Raw genomic sequence first — 23,284 nt, 5'->3', positions numbered from 1 at the left:
GTAAATAAAGAAGTTAAAAGGACACCATTAGAAAGGCATGGAGGATTCCCAGGTCAGAGTTCCAGCTGGTCAGACAAATATTAACAGGAAGGAGAAAAGCAGACACTGCCAAGACAAAGATGAAATTCTGAACCATGAAAGCCAGGAAGGTTGGGAAGGAAATACTGCTTCAAAGATTCCTAGTAAATAAAAAATAAAAAAAGAAAACTTTCTAGTAAGACCCTTTTTACTCATCTGAAGATACATACAGAGAGAGAGCCCCCTACTGGGGATGTGCCCGCAACCAAGGTACATGCCCTTGACCGGAATCGAACCCGGGACCCTTTGGTCCACAGGCCAACGCTCTATCCACTGAGCCAAACCAGTCAGGGCCTCATTTTAATTTTTACATCACGAGGTGGGTTCTACTATCTCTGTGTTGCAAATGATGAACAAAAGCTAAGTAACTCACTCACCCAAAGGCACACAGCATCTGAGGAGCTGGGAGAAGGCATGGGACCAGCGTGGGCAGCCACACCATACATCCCAGAGGGCTCCTGGCAGGGAGCAGCAATGCCCTGGGAAGAGCATAGATGGGACTACCCCCTTTGAATAAGTCTTCGCCCATTTCAGTGACATCAGAATTATTTCCTCCCAGTGAGAAGAAAAGGATGTTTCTTTATAACAAACTAAGCCAAAGTCACACGGTCCCAGAACACCGTTTCTCACCATTTTCTTCACTGTGGTCTTCCAATTTGGCACATATGTGTCTCTCCTATTTGGTTTTAATCTATATTATGTGTGTAGATACAGAGCTAAAGATATATAGTTTATAGATCTCATCAATGTTAGAACCAGGTCTTAGTAAATAGTTGTTAAATTCTTATGTAAAATCTATCATGAGAAATAAAAGATTATAACTGACCCAACTAAATAGGGTCCGAAAAAAAAGACACCTTTAAGCATTGATTTTTTTTTCTCATTCCAAAAGTAAATCCCCCTCTTGGAATTCAGAAAGTGACAGGAGTTATTGACACTGGGATATGGGAAGAGGCAGGTTGAATTAATCAGGTATCAAAACAAAAATCTGTATTTACCTAAGAGTCCCTCTTCCCCTGTGAGATAGATGCCTCTTACAATGAAGAGTTTCACTTCTCAGGGATGATCTTCACAGAAATGAGGGGAAATGTGGTCTTAAAAGGTAAATAAAGAAGTTAAAAGGACACCATTAGAAAGGCATGGAGGATTCCCAGGTCAGAGTTCCAGCTGGTCAGACAAATATTAACAGGAAGGAGAAAAGCAGACACTGCCAAGACAAAGATGAAATTCTGAACCATGAAAGCCAGGAAGGTTGGGAAGGAAATACTGCTTCAAAGATTCCTAGTAAATAAAAAATAAAAAAAGAAAACTTTCTAGTAAGACCCTTTTTACTCATCTGAAGATACATACAGAGAGAGAGAGAGAGAGAGAGAGAGAGAGAAACTGATGAGAATGTTCCTGGGCCTTGGTAACCTTCCAACAACCATTGTTGCCAGCTGCTGTGCCCTTTGTCCCAAAACACCTGCTTGGTGTAACACAAGTCAGAGAATCCAGCTGAGCAGCCCAGGACCATTGAATTTCACATTAACCAGGTGATTTCTGAGCCCGAGGAAAGAGCCAGCTCAAACATTTCACTTGGGGTCACGCCAGAAGGCAGCTGCCTAAATAACAGCCCATAACCAGCTCCAAGAAGATTGTCCCTCTGGATGAGAAAGGTCATTTCTCTTGCCAGGAGAGGCAGGGAGAAAGTCAGGCAAAAGAGACTGGCAATGTGGTAACGTCTACATCTCCCTTCTTTGGAAATCTCAAACCTTCTTAGAGCAAAGACCTAAAGATGTCCTCTGACGACATAGCTGCTCTCTGCCATTTCATAGCTAACCCATTTTTATAAAACAGCAATGAATCCAACAGCGCTAGTATAAGTATTTTTAAGTATTAACTCTAATCAATACAAAAATATCATTACTCCTGCCCAACCGGTGTGGTTGAGGGGTGATCTATGGACCAGGAGGTTTCAATTAAAACAATCAGAAGAGGCGTCACAAGCATTGAAGGATGAGCAGGATTTTGATGGCAAGGAGGGAAGCAAATTCCAGGTCAAGGGCACACCACACGCAGAGACTATGAATTGTGAAAGGACATAGGGTATTGAATAATATCAATGATTGAAGCATTGGGTGTAGGAGAAGCTCAATGAGAGATGAGGCTGAGAACAGCCCATTAAAAAACCTTAAATGTTAAAGAGCTTGGCCTTTGTCCTTTGACACATAAGCAGACATTATAGATTCTGAGTATTTATGTTCCCGAAGACTTTCCCCTACCTCTCTCTTGAACCTGGGACTGCAAATTCAGCTGCATGGACTTGGCACATCTCCACTTGCAAACCTCATACACATCTCAAACCTAATATGCTCAAACCAAACATTTGCCCTTCTCCCCATACCTGCTCTTCCTGCAGTCTTCCCCACTTTCCTGAGGCTAGGGCCAATTACCTAGGAATTAGGTTTTATTTATTTCTTTCTCCCACACCCTACAGCCAATCCATCGGCAAATTGTAATAATTCAATCCTGAAAATATACCCAAAATTCCACCACTTCCCACCACTATCTCCATGGCTACCATGTTGGTCCAACCAACCACCATGATCTGTTGTCTGGATTATTGCAATGCTCCCTGTCTCCCACCTGGGGTCACCCAGCGTGATCCTTAGAAAATGTAAGTCAGACCATGTCAGTCACAACTCTGCTCAAAACCCATCAAGAGTTTGCCCCTCACTCAGAGTAAAGGGCAAAGTCCTTACCTTGACCTATACATTCTATATGACCTGCCCCCGCCCCTTTCTCTGCAATCATCTTCTACTGCCCCCTGCCCCATCCCCCTTCCCTTCATGCTGGCCTCTTGGCTGTCACTCACACCAAGTATGCTCTTCCTCAGGATCTTTACACTTGCCATTCATTCCCTTGGCCTGAATCTTGAGATAGGGAGTTTACCCTGGATTATCCTGGATGGGGGGAGAGGGGTTCAATGTAATCAAAAGACTTCTTTTAAGAGGGAGGCAGAGGGAGGTTGATACAGAAGAGGATAAAACAATGTAATGATGGAAGCAGAGATTGGAGAGATGGAGCCAAAAGCCAAGGAATGTCACAGCCACCAGAAGCTGGAGAAGCAAGGATAAGAGCCTCTCCTAGAGCCTCCAGGAGGAGCCATCCCGGCTAAGACATTGATTTTAGCTCCCTAAGGCTCATTTCAGATTTCTGGCCTCCAGACCTGTAAAATAATTAGAGTTGTTTTAAGCCACTGAGTTTGTGGTAACTTGTTACAGCAGCTGTAGGAGACTAATACAACTGGGGAACCCCTAGTGTCTGTCACAAGTAAAAAAAACACTGGATAAGGCTCTTTGGATCCCCCAAAATCCTTTCACTCTTAAAATTCTAAGAAACTAGCCCTAGTCAGTTTGGCTCAGTGGATAGAGTGTTGGCCAGTGGACTGTCCTGGGTTCGATTCCAGTCAAGGGCATATGCCTGGGTTTCGGGCTCAATCCCCAGTAGGGGGCATGCAGTAGGCAGCCAATCAATGATTCTTTCTCATCATTGATGTTTCTATCTCTCTCTTCCTCTCCCTTCCTCTCTGAAATCAATACAAATATATTTTTATAAATTTATATTTTTAAAAAAGAAGAAATAAAATTCTAAGAAACTAGAGGGGCTTTTATAAAAAAAAAGTTATTGCAGCCTCTCCTGCTTCTGGCTCCTTCCATGGCAAGATGTTGGAGACCGAGGTCAGCGCTGTTCCAGTTCCTATCTATTCAGCTGACCTCTTTGGTAACTGGAGCTTTAGAAAACACTATTTCCAAACCTGACATCTAAAATCATCTTATTTTTTAAGAGATCTGTTTTTTAGCTTTCTTTTTCTTTTTTCCCCAATGGGAGGAGGAGAAAGAAAAGACTTCGTGCCCTGAAGGAGAAATAATCACCTTCAGGACTTTATGACTGCATTCTCACTGCTTATGCCATTTTGATCAAAGTCAGTCATGAATTAAGAACAAACTGTAGCCTTCTACTCCCTGTTTCTTTAAATAACCTTTCTGCCTCTCCTCTTTGAGAAAAAGAAAATTTTAGAAGCAAAGATGAGTATTAACCATAATGATAATGTTTCACTGGCATCATTAGGCAGTTAATGCACACGACGCTTGTCTCAGTGAGTGCTGTGAGATTCAGCACTCACTCAACACACTTGTCATCCAACAGTCACACAGCCAGGGCTGGAAACCAGGTCGACGGAATCTCAGATCTTTCCGACACGCAGAACCAGTAGCGGCCAACAGCCCCCAGAAGAGAGTGTGTTTACAAAAAAGAAAAATGTGTATCAATTAATAACAGGATTCAAATAGAGTGTTCCCATTCTTCAGGGGAGATAAGCCTCATGAATGATAAACAGAAGACAGTGTAAAATCCAAGCGCAGTGCTGTGTAGAATTCAGAGAAAGCAGACGTGTCTAGGCAGAGTTCTTTCCCCCACATTTTCCACCAACCAGGATTCTCGTAGCTCAGACGTGCTCTGTATTTACACAGTCAGAGCACATACACACATGTTCACCATGAGGATGAGACAGTAACTCTGTCTGCAGAAGAGAATTCACGAGACATCTGTAAATCTGGCCTCTGCACTCCTCTGTTATAGTGACTGACCTGGATTTAAGAAATCGCCTATAGCTTAGTGATGGCATTACTGCAAGACTTAGGTGACCCAGCCTGGATCCCTGCTCCAAAGAGACAAGACAGAGAGGTACTGGTAGGGCTTATCGTTAGCTGAAATGAGCTAATTATTTGAAGCAGCTCAGTGTCTCACTTAAGGCCAGCAGGTAATTTCAGTGAATTTTTTTTAAAGAGATGAGTTAAAGCAATAGTTTCAAACTTTGGGGTTTCTCAGAAAGATCACACTTCCTCTCCCTACCCCTCCCAAAATGTGGGGGACTCAGAAACTATTTGTTTTGTCAAGTAATGGCATTTTTTAAAGTGTTATCATCCGCTACTACCATCAATTTATAAAAGAAAGAGCATTTTAATGTCAAATAAAGTAGAAGGACCTAATCTCAGGATTCTAACGAAGTTCATGTAGCTCATTGAAAACTCACTAGATTCTTCTTTCTTTTTAATTTTTTTCTATTTATTGATTTTTAGAGAGGGAGAAACATTGAATTGCTGTTCCACTTATGATGCAATCATTGGTTGATTCTTGTATGTGCCCTTACCAGGAATCGAACCCACAACCTTGGCATATCAGGACAACGCTCTAACCAACTGAGTTAGTGGCCAGGGCCTCACTACATGTTCTTGTTTTTCTCATCGCATTGCAGACTGGTGAAAACTTGGCAATGAATATTCTAGCTCTAGCCGCAGATCTGTGTTTAGAAATCTCTGGATTAAATGCTCAGTAAGGTCTCTGATGGCTCTTAATTTACAGATCTCATTTGCCATTTTACCATTTGTATGCAAATTCGAGGGAAGCCATGACACACACCTGTTTTGTTCCTTGAAGCCACAGTGACAGGTAGACTGCGCTTGCAGAGGGTAGTGTCTGAGGGAACAAGCACTTTCATCCACCCACCTACCCATTCATTCATTCATCCAACATTTATGGAGCACCTACTGAACACCAGGGACTATTTTAGGAAATGGAGAAGCAAAGAAGAATCTCCAAGCCCCACTGACACATAAATCAGGAAACAAGGAGACAAAGTTGCAACAAGATCTGCGAATAGCAGTGCCAGGGCCCATGCAGGTGTGGTCAGAGATGAGGGGGGTTGGGGGCACTGGGATGGGGGGACCGTGTGCACGTATTGCACCCACCACAATTTCCATCTCCACCACATACACCCTGGTAACGCTGCTGACAATAGGAGTACTTCAGATAAGGCAGACAATGATACATCCCACTGTTCTAATTCTGGAACTGCTATGCCACCTCATTAATATGTGAAAATGTGTTAAAAAGCTGCTGATAAACAGCTGCACAGAGGCAGAAATGCTGGCTCCCCTCACATTTGCAAGCTTTATTGGCTCTCAAACATGGCAAGGGAAACGAAGCTCTGCCTGCATGTATAAACCAGGTAATTTGCTGTAATACTCCACATTATTGGCAGACATTTTGCCAAATCATGTCTCCCCAACCACAGTTTAAGGACACTCCTGATTTACACAGCTCTGTAAACGGCCTCTCTCTCAGAAAGAACTGTCATGTCGGCCGGCAGAGTCGCTTTAACGATGCAATTTGTCAATAAAACGGAAGATTGACTAGCTTCCATGCATTGCACAATTTCTAATCGCTGAATGTCTATTCACTCGGAGAGCGTTTGATTAAGGAATTAGATACAAGTTATGTAGAAATCAATGCACGCCCTAAATCCACTGAGGCCATGGGAAGTGCAATTTCAGGGGAAGGGGAAAATTTTATCCTAATTCAGGACCCAAGAGGCTTGTCTGAAACACTGGAGCCAGGGCAGATTGTCATTCCTCCCAGGTACCGCTCCCCAAGGCCAGTGGCAAAAGCCCCAAAGTCTCTTCCTCCGGGGGTGGCTCTGCTCCCTATTTCTCTAGCTACACTTCCAGCTGGAGGAAAACCCCTAGTGACACTCAATTTCAATTACCTCCTTTCTCCACTTCCCATCTCTCCCCTCTCTGGTGACAGACTGATGGCCTCCTGCGATGCCTCCTGCACGCGCCCTGTGACAGGGGGCAGCAACACCGAGCTCATGGAACTGGTTTCCACGTGTCCCTATTTAGCCCATGCTTGTACCAGCGATTTTCATCCCTGACCTCCGCTCCGCCTCCCCGACCCCGCAGAGGAATTACGGCCTGTTGGGTACCCTCGCTGCTGGATAAATATTAAATTCTGTTCTGTTTGGTACCAGGTGGCAGCTGCTCCTTTCCTTCTGGGTTGGGGATTATGTATTTGTGTGGTTTTTATATTGTGTTTGTTTTCTTGGCAGATGGCTTACTTCTCATTATTGGGGTGGCATGGGGGAAGGAAGGGTCTAACTCTCCGGGTGTGTTCTGCTTGATAAAAAGAAGATAATTAAAAGGTAGCTTTTAAAAAAAAAACACACAGAGAACAAAACTGTATAATTTTAACTAAACACAAACGGCCTTGGATCCTGCCATTATCCACGCAACATCCAAGCAGAGCTCAGAGCAGGGTAACTTAGAGATGGGGTTTTCTTTCTCAAAGTATTCAGATGATTCTCCTCGCACACATGTCTCCTTTGGCCCAGCTCCCTCGGACCCCCTAGCCAGCCCAGCCCCTGGGAGAGTGGGAAAACAGACTGGTCAGGGTGTCCCCACATCTAGAAAAAGCAAATGTTTCCTGGCAGTGTTGAGAGTAGAGGCCTTAGAATTGCAAATGCAGCATTAAGTTAAAGCCCTGGGTATAAAATTTGACCTAATTAAGACACTACTGGGGCAAAGCGTTCCAATAGCAATTATATAGGTTGTAAAGGGGTGAAGTACGTTTTAAAACCAAGAAATGCTTCTGCCAGAAATAAGCACCCCTGGGGGTCAAACGAAGGGTTGTAAATGCAGGACATTACTTGCCTTGACCTCACGTGAGGCACCTCCCTTCCATCAGTGGCCAGGAGGGCTGACCCTTGGGTGTCTCTCCAAGGAGCACTGAGCTCTCTCCCTCAAAGATCTCTATCATCTCTCCCGTGGACAGTTTCTCAAAAGCTGTGATGATCCTCTCATTGGTGTCCCTTGCCTTCCTGAGCCATTCATTCATTCACAGATTTTTTTTTGAGCATTTACTACATCAAGACTTGTCTCCACTTCTAAAAGATGCAGAGTTGGCTCAAAGTCTAACAACAGGATGGCCCCTCTTGGCAACCTCTAGGCCAGAACTAATTTATGGACATTTTCTTGCAAACCATTTTGAGGTTCTCATGATGGGAAATGATATATTCGGGGCTATTTTGAATATTTAGCCCTTTGATTAGGGATAGGTGCTGTGCAAGGTCCTGGAAATATAAAGATCAGTAAGATACATCACCGGTCCCTGAGAAGTCACAAGTCTAATGGCAAAAATAAACATACGCACAAACACGTAAGATAATGAGTAAAGTCCCTCAGTGGCTGATGGGAAACAGGCACAGAGACACAACCTGGCTGAGACAGCTCTGTAAGACTGGGAATGAGACTCAGGGTCCTGCTTGGTTTGCGGAACAGGTACAACTACTGTTTATTTCTTTTTGATGCTATGATCTGTTTATTTTTATTCTTGACACGATTGCAGATGTCCTCATTCCCCTCCTCCCTCGGGCATCTCTCCACCCAGCCCCCATCTCCCTTCCCTCTGGCCATCACCACACTGTTGTCTGTGTCCATGGGCTATGCATATATGTTCTTTGACTAATCCATTCTCCTTCGTCCATCGAGTCCCCCCTCTCCTTAGTCCTCTGAAAGCTGTCAGACTGTTTCATGTATCCATGCCTCTGTTTCTGTTTTGCTCATCATTTTATTTTGTTCACTAGATTCCACATACTAGTATACTAGTCAGTGAGATCATTTGGTATTTATCTTCTCTGATTGGCTTATTTTACTTAGCATAATATTCTCCAAGTCCATCCATGCTGTTGGACCTTCTTTTTTATGGCTGCATAGTATTCCATTGTATAAATGTACCACAGCTTTTTTATCCACTCACCTTGCTAGAACCTCCAAATAAGCTCTCAAGGTACAACTACTTTAAACTAAGTAAACAAGAGATGATAATCTAGGCTCTGGGGCCCAACTTTGTAAGTTCAAATCCCAGCTCCTCCACTTACTGTGTGATCTCCGGGAAGTTACTTAAACTTGCTGGGCCTCTATCTCCTCAGTTGTGAAGTGAGGCTAGTAATGCCACTTCTTTCAGTTGTTTTAAGGGTTAGAGAAGACAACATGTGAAGAACAAAGCACAATGCTTTCTCAGCTCCATCATTAGCTGTGAAATGTTGGTCAAGTTATTTGAATTCTCCACCTAATCCCTTCATTGTACGTTAAGAGAACTGAATAGATAAACACATATAAGCTCTTGTAACAATGCCTAGCACAAAAATCTGTTATTGTTATTGATATTTTTATCACTACAAACACACCTTCAATGTAAGAATGAGAAAGCTTTACATTTTACATTATGTTCTCACATTCAAATACCCAAAGGCCATCAGCCTGGCAATCAGAACTTTAATTAAAGGTAGTTAGGAACATTGATTAACCTCTCCAGGCCATTGTCTTTTCATCGATAAAGTTCCCTCTTCCAGAACCTTCCCAATCATCTCCTTTCCTGGGATGCAGAATCAGGGGCCTCAGCCACACACCAGCAGTGCCTAGAACAACAGTCATCCTGGAACATACGGGCCACTTGTCTCCCAACTCAACAGTGAGCTCTTGGAGACCTAGACTTGGCTTTCACCCATCTAGCCCATGTGAGATCATAAATCTGTGTTTGTTGAATGAGCGACTCCAAATTTTTAGCTGAGAAGTTTTGGGGATGCTGATAAATTCAATTAACTCACATAAAGTCACCAGTTTAGCTAGTGGAAAATGTAAGCCTGGAACTGAGTCTTATTTTTACTATAGTGTCTTCCCCGAGACTACAGAGTCAGCCTCTACAAAGTGATAAATGGGAGTGATTGTTTTCTTTGCAAATAATTCATTATTTTAGGGGCTTAATATCAATTAACTTTCAATTGCAAGCTCCTCCAGCGCATTTAAAAACTAATTTGATTTAGCAAATGTCAATGTATCTGCAACTTGTCGGTAACATACCTGTTCACAAAGCTAGTGCGAGTGCATCCTGACTCAAGATATTAACTGATGTACATTTCGGAATGACGAATGGTTTGTTGTCATTGCCTGCAAAGCGAAAAAGCTGAAAAATTGCCTAGAGAAGTCATGAGCATGAGACTTCTTACTTCATGGGAACCCATCCAAATACCCAAAGAGGTGGAAATGAAATCTTGAAATCCAAAACTCAAATTCTTCCCCTCCATCCAGGATGACGAGGTCTCCTCCTGACTGCACACCATGATTGTAGAGCACAAGAACAGTGGGAAAGAAACTGTGATTATCTTTTATATTCCAAAATGGCCTCTTAGAACTCAGAGACAAGTTTTACAAGTCAAGGCCTTTCATTTCCAAAAGCCAGGGAGCATTAAAAATTAGCTAAAATCTTCTAGCCAAAAGTTTGGATTTGTTGACATCTGTTATATCCTATTCTGGTGAATAGGACTCCATGGATATCTTCCAAGCCACTTGGAAGATGCTTAGTGGAGAGGCTTCTTCACAACAGCAATTGTGAAGAAGAGGAGATGAAAGGCTGGGGGTGGAGCTTAGGTGAAATGAGATACATTGAGGAAAGATCCTCATGGGATGGCGTCCATGTATGTGCGCACACACTAACTCACACACACTCTCCACCTTGGACCCTTTTCTGCAGACTTCCACTGCAATGCTCAGTCTTCTCCTGCCTCAGAATCCTGCAAAGGGCAGGAAGAAACAAGAAGAGATTCTGTCCTAGCGGTTTGGTGAGTCTAAATCACATGATCTCCCTTTCAGATGCCATTGTCCCCATGGTATTGGTGATCACAGTGCACGATCACCCTTGTTCCTTCAGACTTCATACATACCCACTGATTCTTTATGCCACTTCAAATTCTGGCACAAAGATTTGCTATGCTATGCGCTAGCAATGAACTTAACTTTGATCTTAACTACAAGAGGTGGTACAATTTGACCGTATTACATATCAGCCCCCAAATTATATGAATAGATGAAACCCCTATATTATTAAGGAATGGCAAGGCACTAAATTCTCTGAAGATAGCTTTAAGTATGACAGTTATATTAGGCAGTAATTTTTGTGTATATATGTTTGTCTCCCTCACTAGACTCTGAGTATTTTAAGTGTCAAGATCATCTTGTTGGGAAAGCAATGCAATGCCTGACACATTATTCAATTAGTATTTGATGAATAACTGAACAAATAAATATACATATATCTGGGACAATGTGGCTAAAAACCCAGATTCAGAGGTCAGACTACCTGGATTCCCATCCCAGTTCCATCCTTACTAGCTATGTGACCTTAGACAAATTTCTTAATCTCTCTCTCTCTCTCTTGGGTTTTCAGGTTCCTCATCTATAACATGTTGCAGTAAAATAGTCTTCATAGAATGCATCCCACAGCACCTGACAAAAAGCAAATACTCAAGAAATAATGTAGCCAGTGTGGCTCAGTTGTTGAGCATCAACCCATGAACCAAGAGTCCACCAGTTCAATTCCCAGTCAGAGCACATGCCCGGGTTGCAGGCTTGATCCCCAATAGGGGACATGCAGGATGCAACCGATCAATGATTCTTTCTCACCATTGATGTTTCTCCCCCCTTCTCTCGCCCTCTCCCTTCTTCTCTGAAATCAATAAAAACATATTTTAAAAAATACTCAAGAAATATTAGTTATTGAAACTCAAAGTGTATGGCCACTATAGCTACCAAAAGACTCCAAGCATTTAGCTGGTTTGATCCTCAACTCTAGTCAAGAAAAAAAAACAACATTTTGTAAGCCTTCATTTCAGAAGCTTGGCCATGATTTGATCCTTGCAGAATGTGAAAGAGTTCCAGGCACAGGTGGTGGTGAGCAGCTGTTTTCCATCTCCGCTGAGGACCAGCTGAGCGTCTTAAAGAGCCACATGAGTGATTTGAGTATAAAGTATTAGGAATAGCTAGCTTCCTAATGTTCAAGGGTGTGAAACTCTAGGCTGAAGCGTCAAGGGAGGCCATGGAATCCCCGTCTCTTGAGATTCTGTAAAAATTGGATATTTAATCGGCTCTCTCTAAGATGGTTCAAGAGACCAGGAAAGCATCTCACATTAAAATATGAAGCAGCTTGCCCAAGTCAGTCAAGCTTGAGCTGTGTTGCTGTTGACCTAGTTTCAGCCAAGTACTGTTATTACCTGGAGATAGATCCCAAAAGGAAGAAAGTGTGGAAAGCAGATTCCCCAACTTAGTGAGACTGTAATGAAACATTTAATATGCTCTCAGTCTGAATTCAAAGTAGCGTTCAGTCTCATTAAGAAACCATTTCTGAAGGACCTGAATGAATGGTGCCTGGTTTACTGGTTTACTTCATGGGAGCAGGCCGCCTCAGGGCTATGTTTAGAGGCAGCCTCGGGTAAGCACCCAACAACCTATTGCGTGCAAATCATGATACACCCAATTGCCAGATTTAGATGGCAAACTGAAGAGGGGAAAGGGCACTTCCCTTCCACTCTCTGTGGTTAAAGTGTCCCAGAAACTCCTGTGAGTGAGACCCAAATTACCACCTATTACTCCTTTCAAGCAGAGGAGTGTCTTGCATATTTCCTCTTGGGAAGAAAATATTCTGATTTTAGTGAAGATCAGATGCAGTCTCTCGCTCTCCCTCTTGATTGCTCAGAGGAAGAGACCAAAGAGAAAGAAGGCTTCTAGGGGAGAAAAGAAAGCTAGCTGCTAGGGGAGACTTTGATCCTGAGCAACCTGTGGCTCGAGTGAAGGCTCAGAGGGAATCTGTACAGTAGAGGTGACTGGGAATCTCTGCTGGTTTGCAGTGTTATAGCCACAGAAGGGGATTAGACAGAAGGCTGGAATGGTTATATGTGATAAAGACACTTAAATGGAATTTAACGGTTTGTTCTCTTCCAAAATTACTGAACATTAAGTTTAAATGTTTTCGTATAAATATTAAATTATATGTATATAGCAGGATTGCAAATGTGCACGTAACCACTCAGTGTGTGCTGGTTTGCAGTGTTATAGCCACAGAAGGGGATTAGACAGAAGGCTGGAATGGTTATATGTGATAAAGACACTTAAATGGAATTTAACGGTTTGTTCTCTTCCAAAATTACTGAACGTTAAGTTTAAATGTTTTCGTATAAATATTAAATTATATGTATATAGCAGGATTGCAAATGTGCACATAACCATTCAGTGTGTATGGATTTTTGTGTGGTTTTTTTTTAAGGAAAATGTCACTTTTTCATTTCCTAAAGCTATTCTTCCTCTAGGAAGGGCACCCCAGTGAGGAGTAAGGGGAAATAAAAACAAACTTGCAATTAATAATATGTCTCTTCCCCCTTTAAACAGTGCCTTTTGGTAATTCCTTTTTTTCTTTAAAGAGAATTGTTTATTCTCTTTCCCTAAAATGAATCATGCTGATGGGCAGATACAGTGGATACAGTGGCCCCATGTGTTTTGGGTGATGGTTTGGCCCTGCCTGGCCTGGTGTTCTGCCGGGCACAATGGTCCCTGTGGCCTTTGGGGGCACCGTGTAATCATTCCTAAGGAGTCCACATATACCAGACTGCAGGGAGCTGAGGCCCTGCCTCAGACCATGGCCATCCCCAAGGCCAAGCTGCTATGGCTCCCAAGCCCCCTTGGACAAAGCCAGCTTCTCCTTATGGCTCGCAGCCTTTCCCAAGCTCTGGACAAGGAAAGGCGCCGTGAGTCCCCCACTCTCGGGCTCCCTGTTCCTAGCAGCATATTTTTATCACCACCTGCTCTACTCCCCACGCTTCCATCTTGCAAAGGGAGGAAATAGTATTTTCTCTTATGGCCGCACTTGCTTTGTTTTAGCGCAACTGGTTTGAACCAGCTGAAGCTGTAAAATGATCATGACCTTTAGCAACCTCACCAGCATCACCACCACTAAGAAAAGCTGATAAACAACCAAGACCTCTGAGTGACCCCTTTCAGCAGACCCTTACTGGACCCAGCGGAGGGCTCTCTCCCGACCAATGAACGACAGGACTTGTTTCAATCAACCACACGCAGATGAACAGGTGCATTCTGACTTCCCCGGGATATAAGCCTGCAATCCTGAATTCGCATAAATGCCCTGTATAGACCCCTGACTTGCCCCTTCAGCAAGTGTGTTCCCTTTGCCTGGGACGTAGCTAAGGTCAGTGCTTGCGCTGTGCACACTAGTCACTGGTCTTCCATGTAGAATCCCAGCAGGAGGAGGAAGTGAGGGCACAGGCGTCTGCCATCTCTGCCTTCCTCTTCGGTCCTCACTCTCCTCCTCTAACGGGCTTCTTTCTATGGGGCAGGATGTCCCCCGCATCTTTGGTCCCAGGGGCTCTAAGCCGCATGACCTAGCATTGGTGGCAGATGGGCTGCAGGAAGAGAAACTGGCTTAGTATTAAAGGTACATATTGAGTAGTTTTAAATTATTATTCCCATTCTATACCTATATCAAGAATGAAAATCTACAGTGTAATCTGTTAGGTAACATGATAGTCAAGATTTTACTTATAGGTTATATACTGATAATTTAAAAAAAAAAAATAAGACACTTACATAGTGCTTAGCATGTCCCAGGTACTGTTCTACAAACTCAACTCATTTAATTCTTGCAATGTCCCTATGTGGTAGGTACTATTGTAATTATTATCCTCACGTTACAGATGAGACGCACAGGACAGTTAGGGAAACTTGGCTAATGTCACTAAGTAAACTGGGCATGAGCCAGGATTCAAGTCTGAGCAGTGTGACTCCTGTGGAACTCACCCACTACCACCATAATATCACCGCTGGGTGTCAGCATACCAACCTGGAGGAGGAGCAGTCTCTTAAGGAAGAAGGGGGCATGGCATTCACAGAGGGCCTTCTAGATGCAAAACACTCGTGCATGCATTTCCTAATTTAATCTGAGAGATGAATAAACTTTTTAGAAAACAAAATATGTAGTTAATGGAGTGACTGCTTGTATCAGAGAAGCTTTTGTTCATATTTTCTTAACTGAAAAAAAAAATTGGAGTAGACTTGGAAGTTAAGAGGATCAGTCCCTAGGTTCTTCGTTAACAAAGGGCTCCTTCCAGGTCTTCGCACCCTATCACACAATGAAACCATTGTTAGCGAAGACTTCAGGGAAGAGACCACTCAGTGTGCCATAGATAAACATTTGCTATAAAATTATCTGGTTTAATCGCTACCAACATTAGAACTGTAGTACATTAGAGTACAAAACCTGTATGTACAATTACACATACAAAAAAAAATTCTTTTTGAGGAGCAATTTTTAGCAATCTGACAAACACCGAGAGTCGTTTCTATTTGGGGTTTGAAAGGGAAAGAAATGGGAATTTCTAGGCTGTCCGCCTCTTCCCTCTGGCTCCAGTGACCCTCCGAACATCGATTTGCAAAGGCCTAAAGCAGGGAGGGAGGGATTAACAATATCGCACATTCATTCCTCCTGTCAGGGAAGGGGTGAAGTTTTAGAAAATGTTTTCCACCATTTATTAGACGAATGTTCCATCCATCTGCATCGATAGGTTAGGTAGTTACCATGACAATATGATGCCTACAGCAATCTAACTTGATAGCCAGATGCCAGAATATGAAAAAATAGGACCGGCTAAGAAAGTGAGAGAAATATAATTAATCTGAACCACATAAAAATGTGCACAAAACAAGGACCAACAGAGAAACTGCTGAAATGCCACTGAAAAGGGAATTATGATGAGAATAATTAAGTTTTAGTATAAAAGCTTTTGCTAAGTAGAGTCATAAATTGGTCTATAACCGAGGAAGGAGTCAAATTAGTCCAGGATGTTGCTCTGAGTGCCCCCCGGCCCCCAATACTTTCCTGCTGCAGAGCCCCGTGGTGTCCTCCGTCAACCCCTTAGGCCCTGAGAATGTGAAGCGGCCGTTCTCGGTGCTGCCTCCGTGCCCAGCTTTTCCATGTGATGAAGTCATTTCCATCGTGTGAAGCTGATCTTAAGAGACTGAACTGAGCTGTGTCCTGGCGTACCCTGTCCACTTGCCTTCTCCATACCCAGTGGAGGCAATAGTCTAGCACAACCTCCTGGGGTCCCCAACCCAGCAGTGGGGCTGGGAAATTTAAATGTTGTGCCCCAGGGAGACGGGCCTGGGATGGGTGGCTGGTCATCATGGCTGGGTTGGATAGCGACGCTGAGCTAGACGGCTTGGCCGGCTCAGGCTAGCAGCCGTGGGGAGCTGGAAGAGAACCAACATCGCACTGGATTAGAGCCCTGAGCATGATTCCTCCCAGGGCTGACTGGCTGGACTGAGCTAGGGCGTCCGGAGAGTCTAGAACACTCCAGGTGCATTTGGCTTCCTAGTGTGATGTTCTAATTATTCACTTCCACCCAGCACCGTAGCTCTTGACTATGGCAAAAGTGTCCTGGCCAGTTATGCTCAGTGGATAGAGCATCAGCCTGCAGACTAAAGGGTCTCAGGTTTGATTCTGGTCAAGGGCACATACCTGGGTTGCAGGTTCCATCCCTGGCCCTAGTCTGGGCACATGTGGGAGGCAAACAATCGATGTGTTTCTCTCACATCCATGTTTCTCTCTCTCTTTCTCTCCCTCTCCCTTCCACTCTCTCTAAAAATCAATGGAAAATAATATATCCTCAGGTGAGGATTAAAATAAATAAATAGAATAGATATGGCAAAAGAAATTTGATTTTATAAAGCGGGGAGGCCAAGTGACACATGAGAGCCATCAGTGTGCCCCAGGTCACTGAGAAGCAGGGAGTTTAACTTCGTTCAAGGTTTGCAATGATCCCCTCACATCAGGACAGAGTGAGGGTGCAGGCACACTGCTGATACCAACACCAGTTGTGTCCCTGGAGTCTCAAGAGTTATGAAATGTCAGGAGCAGCGTTGATCGTTGCAACACTGACTGACAGGTCCTTCTGTGTGCCAGGTCCTTCACATACATATATGCTCCTACCGAATCTTCACAACTACACAGTGAGGTACCTACCACTAAGCCCATTGTACAGATGCAAAAACTGAGACTTAGAAAGGTTAAGTCATTGCTCAAGAACTCATGCACGGTATGTGGTAAACTAGGATTATAAACCCGGAACTCCATAATCCAAAACCTGTGCTAACCCCTGTCCCTCAGGACTTCCTTACCTGGGGGACCTGAGATGGATTGTAGAGAGGAACAGCCCCTTTCAAGGGGGTTGGGGGAAGCAGGGCACCAGGGTTGAAATAGGCCTCAGAGGAAACACCCTGTGACAGAAAATAACAGAAAATCCTATCAGTCACTGTCCCCCAGATTCAACTTTGGTCAAGAGATGCAGATGGGGCCTGCCCAGTGTGGCTCAGTGGTTGAGCACCGACCTGTGACCCAGGTGGTCACGGCTGGATTCCCGGTAGGGGCACATGCCCTGGTTTCGGGCTCAACCCCCAGTGGGGGACATGAGGGAGGTAGCTGATTAATCATTCTCTCTCATCATTGATGTTTCCTTCTATCTCCCTCTCCTTTCCTCTCTGAAATCAATTTAAATTTAAAAAAAAAAAGAGATACAGATGGGAAGGGCTTCTTAATAAAACTCAGTGAATCTCGAGCAAAAAAACATGGTTCAAGTGGGCACAGCCACCCCCTGGGTCTAGGTGGCAACGCAGAAGCTCAGGTGCAGCTGTCCCTGGAGCACATGAGAAGAAAGAGCCACAATAATGATAGCATCATAAGAAGTAATCTATTCTTTGAAAGGCCTGAAGTACTATAAGAGCACTCTAACCGGCCACAAGAAATAAAAACGCTCTCCTAGCAATCAGCATGAAATCACACCAGAGTTTATTACAGCCCTGGCCACGCACAATGGTGAGCTCCGGCTCCTACTGGGACACGGAAAGTTCTGTAGATTTCACCTACGGAAGCAGTTATGGGCTAAATCATGTCCTGCCAAAACTTCATATGTTGAAATCCAAATCCCAGTACTTCTGAAAGTATTTGGATACAGGGTCCTTAAGGGTGATTAAGGCAAATGAGGTCATTAGGGTGGGCCCTAACCCAGCATGACCCATGTCCTTGTAAGAAGAGAAAATTTGGACACAGACACACACAGAGGGAAGACCATGGGAAGACATGAGGAGACGGGGATCATCTACAAGCCAAGGAGAGAGGCCTCGGGGCAAACCAACCCTGCCAACACCTTGATCTCCAATTTCCAGCCTCCAGAACCATAAGGAAATAAAGTTCTGTAGTTTTGTTTAAGCTTCACAGTCTGTGGCCCCTTGTTGTGGCAACCCCAGCAAACTCACAGAGAAGCGTCCCCCACATTCCCCTGGAGTCGGGCCCCCACGCTGAAGGTTCAGTCCTTGCACACACAGGCATCTGGTGTGGCCCTGGGCCACAGCCATGGGCTGCTCACCTGGAGCCCGGACAAGCCTCCATTCCCAGTGACCTCAGCGGTTCCCCCACTGGACGCCGGTCCTTGGACTTCACCCCCACCTAGAAAGCAATGAGTCAGAGCTGTTTCCCCGGCTCAGCACTGAGGAGTCCCCACTCCCAGAAGGTACCTCAACCCCTGAACCACCGATGGCCCAGAGAACATGCAGTTGGCTGTACCTGTGCCCCTGGAGAAGGTGCCAGGGCCCGGCAGAGACGGGGGCTCTGGGAGAGGTGTCAGTGAGAGGCCGGAGCCAGCCTGAGGGGGAGAAGATGCTCTGGGGGTCTCCTGCTCCGTGGAGGAAGAAAGGCAGCTTTAGTGGTTAACAAGTCCGTGCGAACCTACTTGTATTCCTGCAGCGCCCACAGCGGAGCCTCCACCCACAACCTGCTGTGGGGTTCTCTGCTTATTAATAAACCCAAATCTCCGCTGGCCCTCTAAAGTGGAAACGCTTCATCTTAACTTCTCAGGCCTCCCATCATCTGCCTTGCCCCTCACAGGACCAATGTATTTCCCACCACCTCTGTCCCTTCACAAAACCTCCGCCTCATCCAGCCTGGGGAGAGTCCCCTGCCAGCTCCGGCCCTCGGACGGGCCCCAGAAGAGGGTGCTTCCTTGTCCTCCCGCAGGTTACCTCTGAGTCGGGGCTGTCGGAGGAGTCTTCGTCCCCAGAGGGGGATGTGCTATGGGTGGGCTTGGAGCGAAACCAGCTGAACCAGCCAAAGCCTGAGCTCTGGGGGGAAGGAAGGGGAAGTTAGATGGCCTGTAGGTATGAGTCTGACGGTGGTGAGAGCGGGGAGGGGACACAACCAGAGCCCAGATGGCCCAGTGGGCTGGGAAGAGAAGACCCAGTCACCCCGCCTGTGTGTCCTCTTCCCCGTCTCCTACCTTTTCTCTCCGTGCAGTGTCTGGGGAAGACTTTTTATCTGTCTCATCCGAGGACGATTCCTCCTCCTCCTTGGCTGAAACGGTGGAATTCTTGGAAATATTTTGAGTTCTGGAAATCAGTGGCACCTGGAGTTAAAGAAAATAAGCACTGACACATGTATAGCCCTCGACAGGTTACAAGGGCACCTTTACAGGGACTGCGTCACCTGACCTGACCTGCTCACTAAATCCATGCACATTGTGGGAACTCAGTATTTGTAAACAAATGAATGAATGGATGGATGAATGAATGATGGTGCTTTCAAACAATGGATTTTACCATACCAATATTAACACATTGTATGCAGGAAACGTATTTATACATTTTATAAATACGTTTCCCGCATACAATGTGTTAAAAATCATGCTTATGAATAACATGGAAAATCTCATTTTATAGCATTAAATAACAAATAGGAATTAAATGTTCATATTCATATGTTTTTAACCATTTAAAAACACATAGTTGTGTGTGTGTGTGTGTGTGTGTGTGTGTGTATACACACACACACACACACCCATTTCTTTCAAAAGTATTGAAAGAAAATTACCAAAATATTTGACTTTGGGATTATGAGTGATATCTGTTTGATTCTTCATTTTTCAAGTTTTCTATCATTAATAATGTACTACTTTTTCAGTCGGAAAAAGTAAAAGTATAGAAATTTTTAAGACCCATAGCCGATCACTACTTGAGAAAGTTACATGATGTAACTCTCCCACCAGGCAAAGCCAAAGAGCCTCGTAACTGTGGAACCAGGGCCGCCCAGGGCTGGGGGAAGGGAGCATTCACTCAACCGCTACAGACAGAAAGATTCGTTAGACACGCTCACCTCCGAGACCTCACAGCCTCGCTGAGGACAAAAGGCACAGATGCCATAGACCCTTCTTGAAGTAAAGCAAGTTAGAAAAGAAAATAAAGAGAGAAATAGCCAGAGTCTTCCAGGACGGAGCAGGGGGTGGCATGTTTGATGTGACAGTAAGAATGTGTCAGAGGAATAGACCTGTGAGGCCAAAACTACACAGGGCCCTGCTGCTCCCCCCACCCCACCCCCCACCCCGGGGACACGGGCTGGAGGGCTGAGCATCAGAACAGCCTCCCCACTTCTCGGGACTTGGTGTAGGAGGAAACAAGAAGAAATGAGGTGCCCGGGGAAGGGCAAGCAGGTGCCAGGCCGGCGAGGGAGTTTGCATGTGGCTAAGAAAGCAGGTGGCTGGAAAACCTGATGCTTAGGGGGGCTTCGTCCTCTCACCTGTGGTTTGGAAACCACCTCTTGACCATCAGGATGCTGGAAGGTTCCTTGGGACACTGTGTTCTCTGCTGTGGCACAAAAAGAAACAAAAACCGTGACCTGCGGCTGTGCCTCTTCCCTCCGTCCTGAGGCAGGTGATGGGGGGACAGTCGGCGCTCTGAGCCCCCAACCCCAAGCCGATCACAGGAAACGTGAGGTCCACTTGCTGGCCCTCTCACCCAGCCGCCCAGGACATGCCTCTCACCCCTCCTCTACCCTGAACACCATGGTCGTTCCTTAGAAATCCTGAAAGTCAGGGCCACCTTGAGCTAGGACCCTGGGGTCCTCCCTGGCCCTTCCCTCCGTTTATGTGTCCTGTGTGGAAAGGCCCTATCTCCGAGGGTCTAAGAGCTAAGCCTCTAGCACAGCGGTTCTCAACCTGTGGGTCGCGACCCCTTTGGGGGTCGAACCACCCTTTCACAGGGGTCGCCTAAGACCATCCTGCATATCAGATATTTACATTACGATTCATAACAGTAGCAACATTACAGTTATGAAGTAGCAACGAAAATAATTTTATGGTTGGGGGTCACCACAACATGAGGAACTGTATTAAAGGGTCGCGGCATTAGGAAGGCTGAGAACCACTGCTCTAGTGCGTCTCTGGCAACGCTCAGCACCGCTCACCCACACTCAGCCCTGCTGTCCAAGGCCTAATGGGCCTAGGACGCTTGGAAAGAGGACGGGAGCACAGGTCTCTGCAGGCAGCGAGCTCTTGGCCTTAGTAGGACTTGACCCTCACTGTGGCTCAGGGTGCAGGTGGCACTTTCTTCCCTTCTCCACCTGCAGCCTCTCTCCTAGCAACTGTGAGCCCAGGGGGGAGGCTGCTGTTGGTCGCGTTATGCTTGTCCCAGTGGAGAGCTGAGTGGAAGGGAGAGAGCAATCTCCCCTGGCTGCATGCAGAGCACCAGCACCAGGGCTGACACACAGCAGGCCCTCCACCATGTGCACACCCCATTCAGGTCTTTACCAGCTCCCCATTGGTCCCTGCCTCTCCCCATCGGCCTCCTCCCCTCCAGAACTCCGCACCCCAGGCTGCCAGCTTGGCACAGGTCTTACCAGGGGGCGGGGGTGGCTGCTGGGTTTCTGCCCAGGGCCTTCCTCCAGGAGCCTCTGTCACTGCCGTGCTGCCACCGATCCCTGGCAGACGGGCCTCAGGAACCGAGTAAAGAGGCACCGGGACCCCCGTCTGTCCCAAATCTCCTCCCGCTGGGTAGGAGCCTGGCTGGAGGGGCAAGGGCTGCTGTGGGCTGGGCCAGGCGGGGCCCACTGGCTCCACTGGTGGCCACCGGGCAGAGGGGTCCCCAGTGGCTTCTGAGTCACCTCGATGTCCCGAAAAATCCTGGTAGAAAGTGTTTCCTAAGAACACAGGGTGAAGAGAAAGAAAGACCTGTCACATTCGCATGGACCACACACCGGGCACCTTCCTTCCCAGATCCTCTTTGGGAGGTGGTCACGGGGACAGGCCCCTCGCTGTGGCTGCCACCAATGTGATGACAAGTACAAACCCAGCAGTTGTGACACCACTCAGTGCCTGCGACTGTGAGCTTGTAAAAGCATTTCCCTGACCACCTGTATGATCCCTGAGCCTTCCACCAGCGGGTTGGGAGGGCAGAGGCTGCCATCTTATGTAAAGCCACACGTGGTTATGTTTGGATGAACGTTCTTCTTCAAGGATTTCCTAATGGGCTTGGGTATGTAACACTTAGAAAGACGTCAGTTAAAATGCAAATCAAACCACAGAAATGATGGCTTTGCTCTTAAGGAAGTTGAGTGTTGGCCCTGCAAGGGCCCTGGTGGGTTTGTTTTGGTTCTGCCATTCTGCTGACTGGCCCACGGTCACAGGATTGGAGTGGGCGGCCAACCCACCTGCTCCAACAGCGGCTTCTAGCGGAAGCGGCCATTCAGAGACACCAGCCTGGCTCTTCTCCTTCACCTTCACAGGCTCGGTGACATGGCAATACAGCCAAGGAACAGAAACGCAGACCTGCCCTGCGGCCTCCCCTCACCCGTCCCTGAAGGGAGAGCGAAGGCGGGAAGTGGCCGGAAGTAAAGAGACGAGGCCTCAGTCTGACTCCACAGTGGGGTGTAATTTGGGGAAAGGGCATGGAATTCACTAGGGGCAATAATGTCTGCAAACCCAACACTCAGAGGCATCCTGAGGGGAAAGGAGGTATGTGCTGAAATGCTTTGAAACACATTTCAAATGCATGTGCCAACCTACAGCTCAAAAATCCTAAGACGTCCCCAACACTAACGTGAAATAGAGGTCATACGCCATCTCTGGCCTCAAGAAATGTATTCAGCTGGGGAGACTGTAGTAACAGAGCTGGAACATTAGACAACAATGCAGTGTAACAAGTATCAAAACCCGGACGTTGGGCAGAAACTCTAACAGGGCGGGCACCTGGACGTGTCAGGATGACCGTGGCCACAGGAGCTGTGTGAGGAGGTGCCTGGGCCATCAGGTCAGACTGACACAGGCCGGGAGGACGCTCCAGGAAGGGAGAGGCTAACATGCATTCAGTGATGTCTCTCCTATACCCAGGTCCCGAGAGTCAGCTACTTACACACTGGGCTCATCAGTTTGGGTACCTGTTGTTCCTTGGGCTCCTGAAATGTCTGTGTGAGCAGAATGGGGGTTCCCAGTGTCTCCCGATGCCTTTCGCTATTTGAAATAAAGGAAAATCCTTTAAGCAACACAAAGAGAAACAAGAACAGGGAATAATGGTTTAAAAATTAAATAAAAAAGAAACCAGAGGGCATGACAAGGTGAGGGAACCTCAGCCAGTTGAATGCTGGGGGGTGGGGGAGGCTGCTGGTGGGGGAGGTC

At 46.0% G+C, this 23,284-nt stretch overlaps 1 protein-coding gene across 6 annotated transcripts in view; it reads right to left on the bottom strand.

The window, feature by feature from the left end:
• Positions 1-14,427: 14,427 nt before the first annotated feature.
• The window catches only part of SEC16B (SEC16 homolog B, endoplasmic reticulum export factor), a 47,848-nt gene continuing 38,991 nt past the window's right edge, over positions 14,428-23,284 (bottom strand). For 5 of the 6 annotated variants that reach the window (XM_005880265.2, XM_014528369.1, XM_014528370.1 and 2 more), the window contains 9 exons: positions 23,047-23,119; positions 21,511-21,810; positions 20,413-20,480; positions 19,121-19,246; positions 18,867-18,965; positions 18,412-18,520; positions 18,215-18,294; positions 16,971-17,069; positions 14,429-16,043 (listed from right to left, as the gene is read on the bottom strand). In XM_005880265.2, coding sequence (XP_005880327.1) covers positions 15,975-16,043; positions 16,971-17,069; positions 18,215-18,294; positions 18,412-18,520; positions 18,867-18,965; positions 19,121-19,246; positions 20,413-20,480; positions 21,511-21,810; positions 23,047-23,119 — 1,023 coding nt within the window. In that variant the 3' untranslated portion in view covers positions 14,429-15,974. Of the gene's footprint in view, positions 16,044-16,970; positions 17,070-18,214; positions 18,295-18,411; positions 18,521-18,866; positions 18,966-19,120; positions 19,247-20,412; positions 20,481-21,510; positions 21,811-23,046; positions 23,120-23,284 lie in introns of all 6 variants that reach the window. The other variant, XM_014528373.1, reaches the window with a different exon arrangement.

The sequence above is a fragment of the Myotis brandtii genome, unplaced genomic scaffold (assembly GCF_000412655.1).
Source record: "Myotis brandtii unplaced genomic scaffold, ASM41265v1 scaffold630, whole genome shotgun sequence".
Lineage (NCBI taxonomy): Eukaryota > Metazoa > Chordata > Mammalia > Chiroptera > Vespertilionidae > Myotis > Myotis brandtii.
The sequence above is the reverse complement of the archived record's forward strand: the minus strand, read 5'-3'. Positions and strand labels throughout refer to the sequence as shown.